Source organism: Podarcis filfolensis (genome assembly GCF_964270895.1).
Source record: "Podarcis filfolensis genome assembly, chromosome: 12".
Lineage (NCBI taxonomy): Eukaryota > Metazoa > Chordata > Lepidosauria > Squamata > Lacertidae > Podarcis > Podarcis filfolensis.
In genome coordinates, this window is record NC_139614.1 from 54,663,158 (window position 1) to 54,685,096 (window position 21,939).

Genomic DNA, 21,939 nt, shown 5'->3' on the forward strand with positions numbered 1-21,939 from the left:
AAGGTAAAGGGACCCCTGACCATTAGGTCCAGTCGTGACCGACTCTGGGGTTGCGGCGCTCATCTCGCTTTATTGGCCGAGGGAGCCGGCGTACAGCTTCCAGGTCATATGGCCAGCGTGACTAAGCCGCTTCTGGCCAACCAGAGCAGCGCACGGAAACGCCGTTTACCTTCCTGCTGGAGTGGTACCTATTTATCTACTTGCACTTTGACTTGCTTTCGAACTGCTAGGTTGGCAGGAGCTGGGACCGAGCAATGGGAGCTCACCCTGTCGTGGGGATTCGAACCGCCAATCTTCTGATCGGCAAGCCCTAGGCTCTGTGGTTTAACTCACAGCACCACCCGATTCCCATTTGCATTTAGGTACATGTGCCCTAAACACCTGGAAGGGTCACTTCACTTCCACCCACATTTCAGCCCCTTGAGTCCCCGCCAGGAGGCTTACCGTCTCCACAATGTGGATTGCTTCACTGCAGATGTTGGCTACAAGGACTGTGTTGCAATTCCCGCCTAGGAGAGACACAAAGGCAATGAAGGCTGGAATCTGATTCTCTGATTCTACTTGCGGGGCATCATTTATCCTCGTACCTACGGGACCGCCTCTCCCGGTATGCCCCACGGAGAGCCTCAAGGTCCATAAATAGCAACACCCTAGAGGTCTCGGGCCCTAACAGAGATATGGGGACATAGGTGGTGCTGTGGGTTAAACCACAGAGCCTAGGACTTGCTGATCAGAAGGTCGGTGGTTTGAATCCCTGCGACGGGGTGAGCTCCCGTTGCTCGGTCCCTGCTCCTGCCAACCTAGCAGTTCAAAAGCACGCCAGTGCATGTAGATAAATAGGTACCGCTTTGGCGGGAAGGTAAGTGGCGTTTCCGTGCGCTGCTCTGGTTTGCCAGAAGCGGCTTAGTCATGCTGGCCACATGACCCGGAGGCTGTACGCCGGCTCCCTCGGCCAATAAAGCGAGATGAGCGCTGCAACCCCAGAGTTGTCCACGACTGGATCTAATGGTAAGGGGTCCCTTTACCTTTACCTTTAACAGAGATATACATTCAACACAAACAGTCATAGTCACACAGAGACTTAATGCCCACACTATCACTGGGATTGGTTAAGCTCCTTCTTCTCTCATTTAGGCTAAAAAGCATCCTGTTCAGAAGATGCTCTAAAACAGGGTTCCCCAACTTGGGTCCCTAGCTGTTTTTGGACTGCAACCAGTGTTTTTTTTTTATTAAAAAAATGTTTAGGGGGTACTCTCATTCTGACTCAAGAAAATCACCATTTTATAGTTCAAATTGGGGAAAATAAATACAGCATATGGACAAAAGTTCAAAGATTCACAAAATGTTTAGGGGTATGCGTACCCCTGCGTACCCCCAGAAAAAAAGCACTGACTACAACTCCCATGATCCCTAGCTAGCAGGACCAGTGGTCAGGGATGATGGGAATTGTAGTCCAAAAACAGCCAGAGACACAAGTTTGGGAAACCTTGCTCTAAAATGCTACCTGCTACTGTTAAATGTTTAACTTTTGAAACTGCAAGGTGGGAGGAGAGAGAGAGAGAGATTATTTTCTTTTTAATGGGAACCTTGCAAATAGATTATAGATTTTAATGGCACTTAATTTTTTTCCTATTGGCCACTTTAGGAGCTCTTTAACAGAAAGGGGGAACAGAAGCAACTACATTTTAGAGATCAGGTGATGTTAAACCAAGCTCAGAGTGACGCCGTTGTGTATTAACAGCCCTGCCAAGGACAGATTTGACATGAGCAGGGACTTGAACCCGGCTTCCCCCACACCCAACACTCCAGCCAGTACCACCAACCCAAGTCCTTACCCAATGAATCCTTCAGGGTGTAGGTGAGCTTGCTCTGGCGGAAAGGAACGTGTTCCCGGTTACGGTCGGCCAACGCAATAATAACTTGTTCCAGGTACGACAGAGACCTGTTGATGTAAGTTGCTTCCTTCAGTCCATACCCCTCCGACTGTTAAAAAGGGGAAGCAAGAAGACACCTTAGAAAGTGTGGTTTATGTTTCATTTGAATTATTTTATCTGGCCTTTCTGTATACCCACGGTGGCTAACACAGTTAAAACAGAATAGACAAAAAACCACACGATTACTAAACAACAACAACAAATTTAAAACAGAATTAAAATGCAAGAGAGCAACACAGTAAGTTAGGCTGTGTACACAACACACATTAAAAGCACATTTCCTTGAGATATTTGAAGACGACTGCCGTATCTCCTCTCAGTCTCCTCTTCTCCAGGCTAAACATACCCAGCTCCTTCAACCATTCCTCATAAGTCTTGGTTTCCAGATCCTTGATTATCTTGGTTGCCCTCCTCTGCACACCTTCCAGCTTGCCAACATCCTTCTTAAATTGTGATTCCCCAGAACTGGACACAGATTCTATGTGTGGTCTGACCAAGGTGGAACAGAGTGGTACCATTACTTCTCCTGATCTAGATACTATGCTTCTGTTGATGCAGCCTAGAATAACATTAGCCTTTTTTGCTGCTGCATCACACTGTTAAGCTTGTGGTCCACCAAGATCCCAAGATTCTTTTCACATGTACTGCTAGTAAGCCAGGAGTCCCTGTCTTATACTTGTGCGTCTGATTCTTCCTGCCTGAGTGCAGAACCTTACATTTCTCCCTATTGAAATTCATTCTGTTAGTTTGGGCTCAGATCTCCAATTTGTTAAGGCCATTTTGAATTCTGATTCTGTCTTCTGCGGCATTAGCTACCCCTCCCAGTTCGGTACCAGCCGGAAAGTGAAGAAGAAGAAGAAGAAGAGTTTGGATTTGATATCCCACTTTATCACTACCCGAAGGAGTCTCAAAGCGGCTAACATTTTCCTTTCCCTTCCTCCCCCACAACAAACACTCTGTGAGGTGAGTGAGGCTGAGAGACTTCAGAGAAGTGTGACTAGCCCAAGGTCACCCAGCAGCTGCATGTGGAGGAGCGGGGAAGCGAACCCGGTTCATCAGATTACGAGACTACCGCTCTTAACCACTACACCACACTGGCTCTCGACAATGAGCATCTCGACACAATCACACAGAGACAGACACTTAATGCACACATTGTCACGGGGATTTCTTTTTTCCGTTAGTGTAAAAGGAAAGCTAGCTTCTTGATCACTTAAAACGAAGTTAGCTAACTCACCGGCTCCAGGCAAAAACAAGTTCTCCCAACGGACTTACTTTGGTCTTTGCTAGCCTCTCTGAGCCTGCTAGATCCACCAGGTTAATTTTGGAGGTCACGTAACGGGCATCAGAAAGAATTCTGGAATGACACTGAGGTGGGAGATCAGGGACATTAGCGCACCTTGAACGCAAGAGGACTGTTGAACCGCACCAGAGGATCCACAGACCTCTGGATTTTCCCGACCACCCCATGAAAACGACGCCAGCCCTAAATAGAAGGCTCTCCAGTGACACAGTTTTTAATTGGGATCCGCCATTATGAGACAGGCTATGTTGCAGAGATTAATAGCCATAGGGGGAGGCGAGCCATTACTTTATTATCATGTTTGCATTCTAAGATCGACTTGGCAAATCTTCCCCGAAAAGGCTAATTTATGGTGCAACTTGTCTGGGAAAATTAATGAGCAAACGCCTAGATTCTATTTCATCGGAACTGAGAAAGATGGCGTCTGCCACCCGAGGAGGACTTTTGGAAGGATTCGGCATAAATAACAGCGTGTGAGGATTTACTGCAAACAAAAGACTTACCAGCTTTTTAAAAAAGGGAGAGCCATACAAAGTCCACACAGAAGCATAATATTGCTTACTTTAACTCGCCTGTGGAAACAACTCAGAGGCTATTAAGAAGAAAAAGGATAACAACAAGAAGATTGAAAGATGGGACTGGTGAACACTAAAAGCAGCAGAAATATGAGATGATCGGACCCTACTGAACTCGAAGCATGGGAAACCCCACCAAAAATTTATAATTTGGCAAAATATTTGGACTTTATGATATGTATTGGTATAATTTGGAATAATGAATGTGATATGATTGGATTGTTAAAATGGAAAACTTAATAAAAATTATTATAAAAAAAGAGAAAATGCTGCCAGCCCTGACCTCGATGTAAATAGTGAAGATGCAATGAGATCTGGAGGAGTTCCTGTTCAGAGCGTGTTGACCAACAGATCTATTGGTGTCCCCCTGGAGAAGAAAATGAAAAGCGGAGGAATAAACCAAGGACAGAACAAAATGAGTTCGTTTCTCTGCTACGTTTATAGGCCTCTCCACAGCAACATTCTCAGGACAGCTGACAGCGAGGAATAAACACAAAGGGTGCCTTCAGACTGCCTGTCTTCTGAGCAGTCATCCTCTGTGGTTTGTAGGGAGGCAAGATGACACTGGGTCAAAGGAGATTCTACCCTATATTATCCCATTCTTTACTGCAAAAAAGTGCAATCTTTTGGGAAAGAAGGTCTGTGGTAGAATACTTCCCAACCAACTATTTCAGTTTGGGCACTGCCAGGCAGTTGCTATAATAATAATAATAATAATAATAATAATAATAATAATAATAATAGCTCGTCTATCTGGCTGGGTTTGCCCAGCCACTGTGGGTGGCTCCTAACAGAATATCGAAACGACAAAACACCAAACATTAAAAACTTCCCTAAACAGGGCTGCCTTCAGGTGTCTTCTAAAAGTCTGGTAGTTGTTCTCCTTGACACCTGATGGGAGGGCATGCCACAGGGCGGGCGCCACCACCGAGAAGGCCCTCTGCCTGGTTCCCTGTAGCTTCACTTCTCGCAATGAGGGAACTGCCAAAAGGCCCTCGGCGCTGGACCTCAGTGTCCAGGCTGAACGATGGGGGTGGAGACACTCCTTCAGGTATAATGGGCCGAGGCCGTTTGCATGGGTAGGCAAACTAAGGCCCAGGGGCCGGATCCAGCCCAATTGCCTTCTAAATCCGGCCCGCGGGCGGTCCGGGAATCAGCATGTTTTTACATGATTAGAATGTGTTCTTTTATTTAAAATGCATCTCTGGGTTATTTGTGGGCCATAGGAATTCGTTCATTTCCCCCTCCAAAATATAGTCCGGCCCCCCACAAGGTCTGAAGGACAGTGGACCGGCCCCCTGCTGAAAAAGTTTGCGGACCCCTGATTTAGGGCTTTCAAGGTCAGCACCAACACTTTGAATTGTGCTCAGAAACGTACTGGGAGCCAATGTAGGTCTTTCAGGACCAGTGTTATATGAGTGGTGTTCAATCACCTACAGGCAAATTCAGGTTGCACAGCCCAGAAGTAGCCAATTCAATGACTATAAAAAACGTAACACAGCACAGAAGTAACACGGAGGAGAGAAAGGGGGAGGCCACGCTGACTCTTCTTACCTCGAACAAGAGATTCAAAGCAATTTCTTCGTGGGGGGCTGCGTGCACCGTCAAGCCTTTCACATAGACGCCTTGGGGTCCCTCTCCTATAGACAGAGGAATGTCACTGGGCGTCGTGGCTAAAAGGTCAAAGATGATCTCGTTGTGGATTTCCAGGTACGAAATTCGAACGGTGATGAACTGACTCCCGTGCTCCTCCATCGACTTGAATACCTGTAGAGAAGGTTGGAAGGGTCTCAGCGAAGTTGCTGTCAATCAGGTTACCTGTGCTTTTTTCCAAGATGGGAAGAGGGGGGTTAGAGACCTCTAAACCCGGCTCAGAGTGGACCCACTGAAATTAATACACCTACAGTACTCGTGTCTGTTAACTTCATTTGGGTCTGCTCTGAGATGGACAAGCGTTGAGTACTACCCAGGGGTGGTAACTTAAGGGCACAGCCCAGTTGGAAGTTCTCCCACTCAAGTGGGAAGTTCATCCTGGGCAAGAAATAAGCAGGAACTGCAAAAGAGGCTCTTTTCAACCCAACTAGCCAAGAGCTCCCTTTTTTTAAAAAAGTTTTTATTTCATTTTAATATACCACATACAAAAAGAAAATATGAAGATACACAAATATCCCTCATCTCCTAACAACTAAAAAGAAGAAGAAAAATAAAAAAACACCACCAATACATTAAATACTCACAATATATTTAACATAAAAATGACTTTTTCCTCTATAGCTGACTTCCTGTTTACTCCATACTTCTGTTTCTCATCCATTATTCACTGCCGTATTATAGCATATTTTGGCTTTAATGTTATTTATTCTATCCTAGGTTTTCCATCAGATTTAAAACTCCTACTGAAGCTGACCGGACATGGGTTAGAGCTCAGTGTCGAGCCTACCAAGTGGCGGTAGTGATGGCGAAGAAGACTTTCTTCACCGCCTCTATTGCATCTGCAGAAAACAGCAGCAGGAGACTTTTTCAGATGGTTCGCAATTTAGCGGAACCACCTGCTACATCGGGGCCCAGTACGGGCCTCATGATGTCCTGCAATGATTTTGCAAAGTTTTTTGCAGATAAAGTCACAAAAAAACCCAGCCAGATGGGTGGGGTATAAATAAATTATTATTATTATTATTATTATTATTATTATTATTATTATTATTATTATTATTGAAGTTATTCAAATGCTGCTACAGACTTCAAACTGCCATTGCTATTTTTCAAATAAATTTTAATGACTTCCCATTTTGTGGTAAATACTTCCTTTGATTTATTTTTTATTCTTTCTGATAAATGGTCTAATTCCGCATATTCAGTCATTTTTTGAGAGCTCCCATTAAAGGACCTCAGATAGCCAGATGGAGAAAGTCTCTTAAAGTTTAACAGGATATGCCAGGGATTGAACTGTCACCTGGATGGGGGCCAAACAGGTGCAGAATCAGGTCCTCCTGTTCCCCTTCACTGTTCCTTGTCTAGGAGGTAGGGGCTGCCCCAGGGCTTTCCCCCCACATTATGTTCTGTCAGCGACAGCAGCCTTAACCGTCACAGGCTGGCAGGAATTCCCATGTGCCCACATGGACAACTGTTTGAGCTTCCTCCTTCATCGGCATCACTGCATCGTGGAAAGGGTTACCTGTTGGATAGCTCGGGGTATGATCCCTCGATGCTTGTAGTTTCCCGTTGTTCCCGTCATAGTGAAAGTCTTGCCAGCTCCAGTTTGCCCATAGCATAATATAGTACCTGCAAGTTTCAAATGCATAGCTGTCAACTTACAGATTTTAAAATAAGGGATAGCAGCCTCGAAAATAAGGGATCAGCAGCCAAAATAAGGGATTTTCCAAGGGGCACAGGTATGTTCAGCTTCTGAGCCCCTCCGAGCCAAAGGCAGAAAGCCCGGCCAGCAGCCAAACGAAGCTTCAAGCGGTGGTTCCCACAGCGCAGCAACCTGGCAAAGGGGATGCAGCAAAGAAAACCACTGTCACCTCTCCGCTGGGAAGCGCTGAGCAAAGGCGAGTCCCCAGGCAACGCGGCCGATTTGATTGGCACAAGGCATGCAAGCTCCACCCCACCAGTCGTTCTTAGACTCCTTATTGGGTGAGCAAGGCAGCCAAGCAACACAGTTGGAGCCTCCTTCCTCCCTGGCTGGCAGGGAGGGAGAGAGGTAGAGGAGCTGCTTCCTTTGAAACTCGGGAAATTTAAGGGACATCATCAATAAGGGACAGCAGCGGGACGCTGGGGTAAGGGACTTTCCCGCCAAATAAGGGACGGTTGACAGCTATGTTCAAATGAGACACCATGAACTCATAAGAAGAGTCTTCTGGATCAGGCAATTGGCCCATCTAGCTCACCATGGCAGCATGGTTTGAGAATATTACACCGATGCTGGATTGACTACACTGACTGCCGGTTAGTATCCAGACCCAAACCCAATTAAAAGTGCTAGTTTTGACCTATAAAGCCTTCAATGGCTCAGGACCGCAATACCTCCAGGACAGCCTCTCTCAATATGTGACAGACGGTGGTGTCTTGCAATAAATAAAGAAGAATTAAAGAATCACGCAGAGTCAAAATGCAGAGTCAAAAGATTCACAGTAAAGGAAAAACTTTCCTGAGGCGAAAAAAACTTCGTTACAAACAACGTGCAAGGAAAATTGAGAGAGAGAGAGAGAGAGAGAGAGAGAGAGAGAGAGAGCGCGGCAGCGGCTCGCTGAGCGCAGGAATTTATTTCTCCTGGCTCAGCGTGACCTTGACATAGTCAGCATGACTAAGCCACTTCTGGCGAATCAGAGCAGCGCACGGAAACGCCGTTTACCTTCCTGCCGGAGCGGTCCCTATTTATCTACTTGCACTTTGACATGCTTTTGAACTGCTAGGTTGGCAGGAGCTGGGAACGAGCAACAGGAGCTCACCCCGTCATTGCGGGGATTCGAACCGCCGACCTTCTGATCAGCAAGTCCTAGGCTCTGTGGTTTAAGCCACAGCACCACCCGCGTCTGGTACTGCATGCCTAACAGACTGAACCATCAGAATAGGATACAGGGCCTCAAGGAACATTCAGGCAAGGCTGCCAGAGAAGGACTGCTGAGGTAACTCACATGCAACACTGCTCCCATTCCCGATGGAAACTGAAGACTGCACAGGCAATGACAAGAACATTTACCGTTATATCCATTAAGGGCCTGGGAGACCAAGTCTCTGGCTACTGCATCATAAACCGCATCCTGGGGGGCATCGTGAAGAACACCATCTAATTTAAAAGACCAGTCTGTCTGCTTGTTGTTGACCACTCCTTTTGTGCGGTCTCTCTCAATGTATATTTCCATTGTCTGGAAAGTACAAAGAAAATGGAGTGTGGAAATTTGTAACCTTGAAGAACGTAAGAACACGGCGTGAATTGTTGTCGCCCCCCCCCCACCATATTCTGCTCTTCCTTAAAAATTACCGTATTTTTCGCTCTATAGGGCGCACCGGACCATAGGGCACACCTAGTTTTTTTGGGGGGGGGGGAATAAAGGAAAAAAAAGTATTCCCCCACCCCAGCCCCAAAGAGCAAAGAAGCCAAGACAGCCAGTGGGATCCATCCCGCTGGCTGTCATGGCTTCCTCTTTAGCCACGCACAACCTCTCCAGCCGGGAGAGGCTGCGCACGGCTTTGGCAGAAGCCAAGACAGCCAGCGGGATGGATCCCGCCCGCTGTCTTGGCTTCCTTTTTAGCCGTGGGGCGGGGGCGGTGGAAGGACCCCAGCCCTCAGAACAGGTCTGGGAGCGGGGGTGAGGTTGCACGCAAACTTTCCTTTGTTTCTGGAGCTTGCTGCTATCCGCAAGCCTTTGGAGCCCGGCGGGAGTTCCCGCCGGGCTCCAAAGGCTTGTGGATATCTGCCCGAAGCCCGGGGTGCGCAGCGGTGCACTCCCCAGGCTTCGGGCTGCTATCCGCAAGCCTTGGGAGCCCAGCAGGAACTCCCACCAGGCTCCCAAGGCTTGCGGATAGCTGCCTGGAGAGTGAGAGGGGTCGGTGCGCACTCACCCCTCTCACTCTCCAGGCTTCAGCGAAAGCCTGCATTCGCTCCATAGGACGCACACACATTTCCCCTTCATTTTTGGAGGGGGAAAAGTGCGTCCTATAGAGCGAAAAATATGGTAATTCAAAGCAGCCTCAAAGCTTTAAATCAGAAAGAGACCAGTAAAAGACATGCACAGAGGTAGACCAGAACTGTTTTGTTTCTTGCTGACCTGTGTTCACTGACCTTATTGTCTTCCCCAAACTTGATCATGTCTTGTGGGAAGTCACCTGTCGGCTTGACTCGTGCAAATGCGCTAACTCTCTTTGGACAGGCGCACATGGTGATGTGCACTGGGGTGGCGGAGTAGAGGAATGGAAAGGAAAAACAGGGGGAAAATGAATTTCTTCAAGGTTCAATTCACATCAGCGCTTGAATCTCGAGGTTAAAAAAAAAAAGATAAAACCAGTGTAAATGATAGGCTGATTACTGTTACCTCTGGATCAGGAGTGGAAGCTCAGATTAAATACCTCCAGTGTTTGACACATGAAGGTGAAATTCCAGTGTCAGAGGCAATATGGGAGTGTAGTTCTTCCCAGAGCCTCCCTAGTAGAAGCAGTTCCTTCCAGGTGTTGGTGAATGACAACTCACATAATCTCTAACCACTGGTCATGCTGGCTTAAGGATGAAAGGAGAAGATCATCTGGAGGCCTCCATGTTGCCTAGACTGGTGAGGAACTTGATGTCTCCCAAGCTTTGCATGCAAGGCAGACACTCTGAACAGAGCTACAGACATTCTCCTGCCACAACTTGGAAGCAGCAAGACTGTTCCCTCAGTTTCCATGCCCAGCTCCCACCGGCAAGATGGAGTGGCGTGAAGGAACAGTTCATCAAACTCCCCCACCCTTCTTTTTGCGAAGGCTTCAGATCAGAGACAGGCCTTCCTCCTTCCCACCCGCCACCAGCAACTGAGCCAAGAAATATAGAACTCTGGGTTTAATTTTGAATAAAATGAAGCTGGCTGGGGTGTATGTCTGTGTAAGTCTTCCTTCCCTTGAGTGGAACTACTTCTGGAGCTGTTCTAAGAAGCAACAGGCTTTTGGAAACCAGAGATGCTAAAAGGATGCTAAACCATCTAACCACAGGGACTAGGATTCGGTGGCCTTCCAGATGTTTCTGTGCTCTCATCAACAGCATCTGGAGAACCGCAGCTCTTCACCGCTGCCTCAGGCAAAAAGGTTTAGCTTTTCTGCTTCCTTACAAAGAATCCTGAATAGCTTGGAGGTGGGAAAATAGAGATGTGAGCGTGTATCTCCCCAACTACAATAGCTTCCAGATGGCCTCTTCGCTGAGCATTCACCCTGATTTCTTTGCGGGGAGATTAGATGGCAGGTGCTTCCAGATGCCATCCCAATCAGCGATAATTTGGCAACCTGAATTCTCTGGGATGTACTCGAATCCTACCTGCAAACAGTAACTTTCTGGAAGTGTCTGGCACTGGCTGTTAAATGAGCATTAATTCTAATGTGTTTGCAGGGAGGATGACATTGCATCAAAGGACATTCCAGGGCATTCCCTCGCCACTTTTCCTTATTGCAAGAAGTCTGATCTTTGGGAGAAGCACATTTAATGTGCAAGACCTCCCGGTTAACTGTAACTGTGCAACCTGAATTTGCTGGGGTTTTTACTGAATCTCACTTGAAAATAACAACATTCTGAAAACGCCTCCAGCAATCTCTTGTTCCTCAAGGAAAAACAGACAACGGGAACCTCACTGTACTGCATGTATCACCTATCTCTCAAGGGCCAGGGACCAGGACAACCTGCAAATCACTGGGGATGGCGACTTGGGGTCTTTATTATCAGTCACCTGCCAACGCCCACCCATCCTAAGCTCTATTTTATTTTACAAATTATTTTTATTAGTTTTCCAAATTGATACAAATCAAACCTAATTGCTTTAATTTAACACGGTTTTTAAAAATCAGGTTTCCCGCTCCTGTTGCCAACATATGTCCATCTCTTCTATTGCTGCCACATCATTTTCCCCCTCCCTCCAGATGCTCTGCCATCAACTGCCAGGGAGCAGATGATGGTGGTCAACAGAGGGACTATGTCTGTGGGGTGGCATCTTTGCCATGAAACTCCACCACCCCACCCCAACGTCCACCTGAAGGGAAGTGTGTGGAACTGGCTTAACCTCCCTCCCCACCTTTTCCATTTTTCTCCTCCTCCTAATTCATTATCACTGACAGCAATGATAATTGCTTGCATGCACCGCCAGAAAGGCGATATACAATACTGCAATCCTCTAAGTAAACTGTGGAGTTTTAAAAGGTAAAGGGACCCCTGACCATTAGGTCCAGTCGTGGCCGACTCTGGGGTTGCGGCACTCATCTCGCTTTACTGGCCAAGGGAGCCGGCGTACAGCTTCCGGGTCATGTGGCCAGCATGCCTAAGCCGCTTCCGGCAAACCAGAGCAGCACACGGAAACTCTGTTTACCTTCCCGCCAGAGCGGTACCTATTTATCTACTTGCACTTTGACATGTTTTCAAACTGCCAGGTTGGCAGGAGCAGGGACCGAGCAATGGGAGCTCACCCCGTTGCCGGGATTTGAACCACCGACCTTCTGATCAGCAAGCCCTAGGCTCTGTGGTTTAGACCACAGCGCCACCCGCATCCCCTCTGTGGAGTTTACTTCTATCTAAATATTGCAAAGGAAGGAATGAGCAGCACAGGTTAGTAAATAAGTAAATAAGAATTAGTCATGAATGTAAACTGAACAGTGGACAAGCGCAGCAGCATTTCCTCTGACTATAAAACCCAAGTGATACTGGTTGGTGGAAGACAGTTATTGAGGGCTGCTGAAGAAAGAGATCAACATGCTCAGGGAAAACCCAAGTGGCAGACATTCAAAAAACATTGTAGGGGAGGGTTGCCATATTTCAAAAGGTGAAAATCAGCATGCAAAAGCTTTTAGTGCAAAGTTGTTGAGCTTTTTTTTTAAAAAAAAATCGCCCAAAAGTTGTTGAGCTGGTCATCCCCAATGCCCAACAACAACAACAACAACAACTATTTTAGCCCAGTCCCACCTGCATCTCTGAGCAGTGGGGGGGCCCAGGGGAAAGCTGCAGCTGTTGCCCCAGAGAGAGAGAGAGTCCCCCTATGCCCTTTGGGGGGCTCCCTAAAGAGGGGCAGATAGAAATAAGGGGCTGCCCGCTTATTTCTATAGAAATAAGCTGCCACATCATTTCCCCCCTCCCTCCGGACGCTCTGCCATCAACTGCCAGGGAGCAGATGATGCTGGTCCCCATCCATCTCCCCTCCCTCCACCCCCCTTTCTTTTTTTCTTTCTTTTTTCTTCTCTCCCTAATGCCTCATCAAATGAAACGGATTTGTAAAAATGTTACATGGAAGAAAAAAATACGAGGCATTACACTTACACTGTAAAACAAGAAAACCCTTAATAAAATATTTTTTTAAAAAAAAGAAAAAAAGAGAGAGGGACTATGTCTGTGGGGTGGCATCTTTGCCATCAAACTCCACCACCCCACCCCAAAGTCCACCTGAAGGGAAGAGTGTGGAACTGGCTTAGCCCCCCTCCCCCCCTTTTCCATTTTTCTCCTCAATTCATCATCACTGACAGCGATATTGCTATTCTTAAGCCTTGCATGCACCGCCAGAAAGGCGATATACAAGACTGCAATTCTCTAAGCAATTTCGATAGGAATAAGGGGCTGCTGGAAACGAAAGAAAGAAAGAAAGAAAGAAAGAAAGAAAGAAAGAAAGAAAGAAAGAAAGGAAGGAAGGAAGGAAGGAAGGAAGGCACCCGCGGGGACACTGACCCTCCCCCGGGGAGGCTTCTCCTGCTCCCGCCGCCGGCGAGGGAGAGAGCGAACGGGAGCGCGCGAGGGAGCGCCTGAGGCATTAAGGGAGCGCGCGGGCAGGACGAACGGCGAGAGGGAAGCGCGCCGTCACCATGGCGACCGCCGCTTCCCATATCCGCCGTCGCCATGGCCACCGCCGCTTCCGGCTTCGAGCGCCGGCCTTGGCCGGAAGGGGACGCTCTCGCGCCCAAGGGGCGGATAGGCGGGGCTAGTAGCTTCCGGCGCGTCTTTCTCTCTCTCTCTCTCTCTCTCTCTCTGTGTGTCCCCCCCCCTCCGCTCCCTCGTCGGGCTGAGGCGAAGAAAGGGGCCGGCCTCGTCCGGGTTACGGTGGCCGGGCGGGGCCAGGCGGCGCCCGAAGCGAAAGCGAGGAGAAGGAGGGCTGCCCGCCCCTGCCTCGCTCCCTCCCTCCCTCGCTCCCTCCCTCCTCCGCCTCTGCGGGCGCCGGTCCCGGCCGGACCCGGGGCTTGGCAGGCAGGAAGGCAGGCAGGCAAGATGCTGGAAGCGGCCGGGCCGGACCCGGAGCTGGACCCGGAGGACCTGGTGCACTTCTCGGTGGGGGACCTGCCCAGCCGGGGCTACGGGGTGATGGGCGAGATCCGGAGGCAAGGGAAGCTCTGCGACGTCACCCTCAAGGTAGCGCCTCAGGCGGCGGCGGGGGGGGGGAGAGAAGATTGGGGGGGGTCTTCTCCCTGAGGGAGATTTGGGGGGGTCTTTTCCCTGAAGGGGAGGGGGGAAATGTGGGGGCTGCCCCTGAGGGGGAAGGGAGAGAGATGGGGGGGCTGGCCCTGGGGGGTGAGGTGTGGCGGGGGTCCCTGAGGCGAAAGGGAGGGGGAGAGATGGGGGGGTCTTTTCCCTGAGGGAGATTTGTGGGGGGGGGCCTTTTCCATGAAGGGGAGGGGGGAGATGTGGGGGCTGGCACTGAGGGGGAGGGGAGAGAGATGGGGGGCTACCCTGAGGGAGATTGGGGGGTCTTTTCCTGAGGGGAGGGGGCAATTGGGGGGCTGGCCCTGAGGGGGAGGGGAGAGAGATGGGGGGGCTGGCCCTGGGGGGGGGAGGGAGAGAGATGGGGGGGCTGGCCCTGGGGGGTGAGGTGTGGCGGGGGTCCCTGAGGCGAAAGGGAGGGGGAGAGATGGGGGGTCTTTAATCTGAGGGAGGTTTGTGGGGGGGGTCTTTTCCATGAAGGGGAGGGGGAGATGTGGGGGCTGGCACTGAGGGGGAGGGGAGAGAGATGGGGGGCTGTCCTTGGGGGGGAGGTGTGGCGGGGGTCCCTGAGGGGAAGGGAGGGGGAGAGATGGGGGTCTTTAATCTGAGGGAGTTTTGTGGGGGGGGTCTTTTCCATGAAGGGGAGGGGGCAATTGGGTGGCTGGCCCTGAGGGGGAGGGGGAGAGAAATGGGGGGCTGTCCCAGGGGGGGTGAGGTGTGGCGGGGGTCCCTGAGGGGGAGAGATGGGGGGTCTGCCCCTGAGAGGGAGGGGAAGCGGTGGGGGGGTCTGGTCAGCATTTTGCCCCCCCCTCAACGAGGAGGGTATAAATAAATGAGGCAGACGGAATTGGTTTTCCAGCATACATGTTGCGCCTGTATCGGAAGGTAATCTTGAGTCAGAGTTGGAAGGGGGGGTCCCCCAGGGGTCATCTAGCCCGCCCGCCCCCTGGAACGGAGCTGCAAGAAACCTTGCAGCAAGTCAGACCTGAGACTGATCTTGTAGGAGGTGGCGACACACACATAAAATAAGCGGCAATATGCTCTCCCTTATTGTCTGTTCAAGCAGCACTCAAAAAAGTGGCTTGTTTTGGGGTGGGAAACGACAAATATACGACATTTGAAGCGGCGTTGAACAATGTCAGGGCCAGCAGCAACCAGTGTGTTGTTTTCACTGAGCTCTCTCCGCTAGAGTTTATTTGGCTTATTTTATGGATCCCCACCTTCCATAAAAGGTCGCTTTTGCTATGGCAGCTAAGGGAAGACGGTCACTTCCCTGTAAGCAGCTGGAAATCAGGATGTTATGGAAGGAGGGCCTGTTGAAGAAGAAAAACCATATAGGAAAGATGGTGGGTGTGATTTGGGATGGGGTGGGAGGCAGGCAGTAGCAGGAGGGGTTGCCCTGCCCTTAAATCTCCAGATCAGCTTTCCCCAACTAGGTGCCCTCCTGGTGCTGTTGAATTCTAGCTCCCATCAGCTCCAGCTCCCATGGCTATTGGTTGGGGGTGCTGGGAATTGTAGTCCAGTAGCCTTCAAAGGGGACGCGGGTGGCGCTGTAGGTTAAACCACAGAGCCTAGGACTTGCCGATCAGAAGGTCGGCGGTTCAAATCCCCGCCTCGGGGTGAGCTCCCGTTCCTCGGTCCCTGCTCCTGCCAACCTATTCAAAAGCACGTCAAAGTGCAAGTAGATAAATAGGTACCGCTCCAGCGGGAAGGTAAACGGCGTTTCCGTGCGCTGCTTTGGTTCGCCAGAAGCGGCTTAGTCATGCTGGCCACATGACCCAGAAGCTGTATGCCAGCTCCCTCGGCCAATAAAGCGAGATGAGTGCTGCAACCCCAGAGTCGGCCACGACTGGACCTAATGGTCAGGGGTCCCTTTACCTTTTAGCCTTCAAAGGCTGCCTTACTGTCAGTGGGGAGGGCCAGAGGTGTGCTTTAAGAGAGAAGATGCAGCAAGTTGGGACTTCCCACCTAAAGGAAATGCAGGTTTATTTGGCATCCCTGAGTGGTGTAACCTTGACGGGTAGAGGGGCCCACAAGGGAGAAGTGGGGACCTATATGAGATGGGGTTTGGGATCAGATTGGGACTGGGAAATGGGTAGAGCCCAAGTAGCAAAAAGCTGCGGTTGAGGGCGATACTACAAAGCCCATGTTTTTGTCCAGGTTAAAGTTTCCCGTTCAGCGTTTGTTTGTTTGAAGGTATTATAATGAGGTGACAGCATCTTGTTTGGGGATCTTCTCATACTGGGTTTGCCCTTTGATTATAATCCAGCGGAGGATAATTTCGGTCCCAATTATTAGGAGTAACCACTTTTGCATAGCATTGCCCTTTAGTCATTGCAAGCTGTGCAACCTCTCAGGAATGTGTTGCAGGTTGCCCAATGGGGTTTTGAAGCCTAGGTTGCCGGTGACAGCAGTGCTTCCTAGCTAGTCCTGGTTTTAAAGTTTTGTGGGTGGTCCGTGTGTAAATTGGATTTCGGCGTTGGCCCAGCTTGTGGTGTTCCACCTCCTGCATGCAAATTGCAGCTGCACGCTCTCCTCACAGGAGAAGCAACCCAAGGACTGAATGACTCATGGAATGAATCCTTCTTCCCGGCTTGGCATCTGGCAGCTGTGAAGCAGATTGGCAGCGGTGGTTTGGCAAAGGGCATCATCAAAGGCTCTCATCCTTCTTTAAAGCTGGGATGCTCCAGCTTCAGCGTTGCAATCCTCCGGAAGTCCAGAAAACATTATCTGATCTTCCCTTTTAGACCTCCTACACAGTTTCAACAAGCATTATAGCATTAAAAACTTGCTCTGCTGGGTCTGACCCAGGTTCTCATTAATTCAGCAGTTCTGTTTCCAGCAATGAGGGGATGAAGGCATCAGCCTTTCCCCTAATGTGTTCTCACAGCATCCTGTATTCAGAGAGATGCTCACTTTAATAATAATAATAATAATAATAATAATAATAATAATAATAATAATTATTATTATTATTATTATTATTATTATTATTATTTATACCCCGCCCTCCCCAGCCAAGACCGGGCTCAGGGCGGCTAACAACCAATAATAAAAACAAGTTGATTAAAATACAGTTTTAAAAACAAGATTAAAATACAACATTAAAACATTAGGATGCAGCTTCTTCACAGGAGGAGAAAGGAAACAGAAAGAGGGGGAGGGAATCAGACTGATTCTAAGCCAAAGGCCAGGTGGAACAACTCTGTCTTACAGGCCCTGCGGAAAGAAATCAGATCCCGCAGGGCCCTGGTCTCATGAGACAGAGCGTTCCACCAGGCCGGAGACAGTGTTGAGAAGGCCCTGGCTCTGGTTGAGGCTAGTCTAACTTCCTTAGGGTCTGGGACCTCTAGGGTGTTGCTATTTATGGACCTTAAGGTCCTCCGTGGGGCATACCGGGAGAGGCGGTCCTGTAGGTACGAGGGATATATAGAGGTCCCAATCTAAGCTAGTATGTTTTATCGTCACTAAGGCTTATCCTTCATGAGCCTGTTTCTGACCTTCCTCAATCTGAAGGGTACCAGATTGAAGGCAAGCTCAATCCCTTTATTAAAAAGCAGGTACAACCTGTTGCCTCCTATATCAGGGATGGGGAGTCTCTGGCCCTCTGCATGTTGCTGAACTGCAGCTTCCCTCAGCAAGAATCTTCACTGACTAGGGATGATGGGAGTTGTAGTTCAGCAACATCTGGAGGGCCACAGGTTTCCCTGTCCCCTGTTTAAATCCATATTTTTTGGGGGGTGGATAGGTTTATTAGGTACAGAAAACCAGTATGAAGCCTCCCACTACAATGCACTTAAAATCCAGACAGCTCCATATGGCTACCCCTCAGCTGTCATCTAACATCAGCAGTGCCATATGGCAGTAGCCCGATGAGAGATGGGGAGCAGGGCCCACTTCATCAGCTCCACAGAGATACTAGCTGTTGCTGGCTCTTCCTCCCGCTGAACTGTTCCATTCAAGATGGTCATTGCAAGAAGTTCCAAACATTAAGGCCAATTGCCCAAGTGCATTCTCCCTCCCTCCCCACTCCATTTGCCTTGTGCGTCATGCCTTTCCGAAGGTTAGCCTGTGGGCAAGAACTGTCTTGTTCATTATTGATCTTAATATTAAAGCTCTTTTGGCTGAAGAGCAGTGGTACAAAATGTTTTAAATGAATGACATTCCCCAACCTCATTTAACCCACCGTTTCCCTACCCCTGAACTAGATAGAGAAGTCCTGTAATATCTGAATGAAATGTTCAGGTTTTAGTGGGTTTCCGAGAAGGGAATGTTCATTGCTGAACAAATCTTTCTTTGTGCACATGGTTTGTTCACAGAGCACACGTACCCCTTATTGCAGAGGTTTCAACCTTTCTGAGTCCACGGCTCCCTTGATCAACGACATTCTTTCTGTGGCAACCCTGCGGGGCTCAGGAGCCCAGTTATATCACCCTTTGCTTGCAGAGCTGGGAGCTTCTCGCCCTTTTTCAAACACCCTCCCTCGTCCATTCCCAATAGCAGGGGCTGGCTGGGCTCCCTCGACCGCTTGCTTGCTTGCGTACTCCGAGGCCACCTCAGCTCCTGGCAACCAGCACCCCCTGACCAGCTCCAGAGGCACCATTCACCTGTGGAGCTTGTAGCCAGGGCTGCTGCAACAAACAGCTGTGCAAGCCTTTGGGTGGCAGAGGCGCGAGAGGGCATCAGAGGGAGGGAGGGAAGGAAAGAAGGACAGAGGGTTGCCTGCGACACCTCTGACCATCATTCAAGGCACCCCAGGGTGCCACGGCACACTGGTTGAAAACCACTGCCTTGTTGAACAATGGTTATAATTTGGGGATGCTATAAAAATCATTGTGGAGCAGAAGTATTGTGGCAAGTATTTTCTGCTGTTCCAAAGATCCCCTTTCTCTCTCATGGTCATTTAAAGAAACATTTTTTCAGTGCACTTGTGATCCAGTTGTTTGCTCAGCATTTCCTCCCCTTGATATTCGGAACACAGCAGACTTTGCACAGAATGAGGGAGAGACCTTCCTTTCCTGTCCTGTAGGACACGTTGTCCTCCTTCCCACTTAGCAGGCCGACCCCGAAGGAAAGCAAACGTCATTACTCTCAGGAGAGTCTCTCAAGCAGGTATAGCTGACAGTGGAATAATTTTCCTTAATCTGGTACAAAGCAGTCAACATTTCCTGGCAGAGCATTGGAGAAGCCTGAAAAACTGGGCGGAAGATCTGCCCAACATGACAAGGTGTTTGGCAGCTTGTTTGTATTACATTCAGCATATTGAACTCTATGCAAGCATTACTAGGGCAGGTAAAAGATGAAGGAAATCTGGAATAATTCTCGGTCAGGGGTTCCAAAACTGTGATCCACTAACCATCAGTGGTCCATGAACTTCATTCAGGTGCTCTGTGGATGTGTGACCGAGGATGGTCTATTGCATTAAAAATCTTGAGTTTTAATCATATTTTAATTGCTTCTTACATTGTATTTTATTGCATTACATTTTAGAATCCATGGAGTACAATAAAATCATATAAAAATGAAGTATGCTATAAAAATACCATTCAGAATCATAGAGCATCTAGCACAGAGCATTACAATTGCTGTACTGGGCACAAAAGCCATTATTAAGTGGTTTGCTAAGACCCTCAGCCGTTTTCAAGTGGTCTGGGGGCGGGGAGTTTGAGAACCATTGTTCTAAGCCACTTGCTCGAATGGGCATCTCACTAACAATACATTGAGCTGTGTAGGCAGAATTGCACTTTAATTGGAGGAGGAAGCAGGATTCTGTGCGCTTGGTGATGGATATAAGCAGCTGTTGTGAATAATACCAGCTAGCAGTGCTATGCTGTGTCTCCTTCCTGTCTTCATTGACCCTTCTGCCCGAAGGCTGCTGCTTAATGCAGTTTTGGGCTCTCCTTAGACTCTGATGCTAAGTGAGTCACAAATGGCAGTATATATTGGAGAGAGGTTGTGCTGCTTGGGCCAGCTTCATAGTGATTAGTCACAACGTTTTCCCCACAGTAAGCAAGGCCAGAGAGGGCAAGTGTTGTTGGACTACAACTCCCATCATCCCAGACCATAGGCCTGGCTGGTTAGAACTGGCAAGCGTTGAAATCCAACATCTGGGTGTCTACGGACACCCAGCCCACGGTACAGTGGTACCTCGGGTTACATACGCTTCAGGTTACAGACCCTGCTAACGCAGAAATAGTACCTCGGATTAAGAACTTTGCTTCAGGATGAGAACAGAAATCGTGCTCCGGCGGCAGCAGGAGGCCCCATTAGCTAAAGTGGTGCTTCAGGTTAAGAACAGTTTCAGGTTAAGAACGAACCTCCGGAACGAATTAAGTACTTAACCCGAGGTACCACTGTATAAAGAAAATTATGTATACATGTATCTTATCACCAAAACCGATTTGGGTTCAAATTGTTGAATGTCAGCTGTCCTCCACTGCAAGTATTACTTATTTTTATAACCTGAGATCATTTGCCTTTCATTTTAGTGCAGCAACAATTGGGACTGGTTTTTCCTCTCTAAGCCCTTCCCTTTTGTTTGTCACAATTGGATTTTCATTCTCTGACATAATTAGATTTCAGCTTGTGACGGCTCCTAAACGTTTCCATATTTATGAATCAATACAGCTGTTACGTTTCTATTTGGAGGTATTGAATTACTGTGATCTGGCCTTCTGCCTCTCCTCTCCACGCCCCCGTTCCTTCTTCGATATACAGTAATAGCATTACGGCATTACAAATCCATAATTGTAAACAATTGGTAATGTAACCAACCAGATGTACAGGATATCATTTTTTTCACATATATGCTGGGGTTTTCAAGGTGGGAGGTGTCACAGAGCAACACCTGCTCAAAGGTATTATACCCAAGCAATCCTGGTCCACAGTCCCACCCCCCCAAAAAAACCTCCCCTTCTCCAGAGAGGTTCGGGGTGGAGAGGACTCTCAGAACAAGGTTGGAAGGTGCCATGGTGGAGGCAGTGGGAAGGAGAAAGACTCTGGTGGCTTCAGCTAGTTGTTGTTGTTTAGTCATTTAGTCGTGTCCGACTCTTCGTGACCCCCTGGACCAGAGCACGCCAGGCACTCCTGTCTTCCACTGCCTCCCACAGTTTAGTCAAACTCATGCTGGTAGCTTTGAGAACACTGTCCAAGCATCTCGTCCTCTGTCGTCCCCTTCTCCTTGTGCCCTCCATCTTTCCCAACATCAGGGTCTTTTCCAGGGAGTCTTCTCTTCTCATGAGGTGTCTCAGCTTCAGGATCAGTCCTTCCAGTGAGCACTCAGGGCTGATTTCCTTCAGAATGGAGAGGTTTGATCTTCTTGGAGTCCATGGGACTCTCAAGAGTCTCCTCCTGCACCAGAATTCAAAAGCATCCATTCTTCGGCGATCAGCCTTCTTTATGGTCCAGCTCTCACTTCCGTACATCACTACTGGGAAAACCATAGCTTTAACTATACGGACTTTTGTTGGCAGGGTGATGTCTCTGGGAGTTTTCTTGGCAGGGATACTGGAGTGGCTTGCCGGTTCCTCCTCCATGTGGATCACATTTGCTCAAAACTCTCCACTATGACCTGTCCATCTTGGGTGCCCTGTTCGGCATAGTTCATAGCTTCTCTGAGTTATTCAAGCCCCTTCGCCATGGCAAGGCAGTGATCCATGAAGAGGGCTTCAGCTAAGTAGAATACAAAAGGGGGAATTTCTCTTTTAACTAAACTCATGCTTGTGAAACTGCAACTGGAACAGAAACCTACTTCGGTGTTGAATGAAACCTATAGTTAGGGAAAGTGGGGTTGGTGAAAACGAATGCATTACCAAATATTCTTGTTTTCTCTTCTGTTGAACATTCTGTAATGAGTGGTGTGACTGTCTTGAAAGATGGCAGTAGGAAATAACCTTTTTTGTTGTTTCCTTTTTGTGGGAGATTGGGAGTTGTTTCTGAAACTAAACTAGGCTTTGGAGCGAAACTTCCTTGGTGTCTCTAAATCATGCATTTTAAACG

At 48.7% G+C, this 21,939-nt stretch overlaps 3 protein-coding genes across 7 annotated transcripts in view; 1 reads left to right on the top strand and 2 right to left on the bottom strand.

The window, feature by feature from the left end:
- The window catches only part of KIF9 (kinesin family member 9), a 37,624-nt gene extending 24,291 nt beyond the window's left edge, over nucleotides 1–13,333 (bottom strand). The window contains exons 1-9 of one of the 3 annotated variants that reach the window (XM_083579497.1): nucleotides 13,198–13,333; nucleotides 9,598–9,704; nucleotides 8,515–8,680; nucleotides 6,988–7,094; nucleotides 5,367–5,579; nucleotides 4,096–4,179; nucleotides 3,210–3,302; nucleotides 1,836–1,983; nucleotides 445–509 (exon numbers count right to left, since the gene is read on the bottom strand). In XM_083579497.1, the coding sequence (XP_083435623.1) occupies nucleotides 445–509; nucleotides 1,836–1,983; nucleotides 3,210–3,302; nucleotides 4,096–4,179; nucleotides 5,367–5,579; nucleotides 6,988–7,094; nucleotides 8,515–8,680; nucleotides 9,598–9,693 (972 nt within the window). In that variant the 5' untranslated portion in view covers nucleotides 9,694–9,704; nucleotides 13,198–13,333. Of the gene's footprint in view, nucleotides 1–444; nucleotides 510–1,835; nucleotides 1,984–3,209; nucleotides 3,303–4,095; nucleotides 4,180–5,366; nucleotides 5,580–6,987; nucleotides 7,095–8,514; nucleotides 8,681–9,583; nucleotides 9,705–13,197 lie in introns of those variants that run through there. The other 2 variants (XM_083579498.1, XM_083579499.1) reach the window with 2 other exon arrangements.
- LOC310746227 (cathelicidin-related peptide Oh-Cath-like) overlaps nucleotides 1–21,939 on the bottom strand; it is a 520,941-nt gene that overhangs the window by 368,858 nt on the left and 130,144 nt on the right. The window lies entirely within an intron of this gene.
- The window catches only part of KLHL18 (kelch like family member 18), a gene marked incomplete at its 5' end in the record, with an annotated part of 46,903 nt that continues 38,314 nt past the window's right edge, over nucleotides 13,351–21,939 (top strand). The window contains one exon of one of the 2 annotated variants that reach the window (XM_083579596.1): nucleotides 13,351–13,872. In XM_083579596.1, coding sequence (XP_083435722.1) covers nucleotides 13,366–13,872 — 507 coding nt within the window. The remainder of the gene's footprint in view (nucleotides 13,873–21,939) is intronic. The other variant, XM_083579595.1, reaches the window with a different exon arrangement.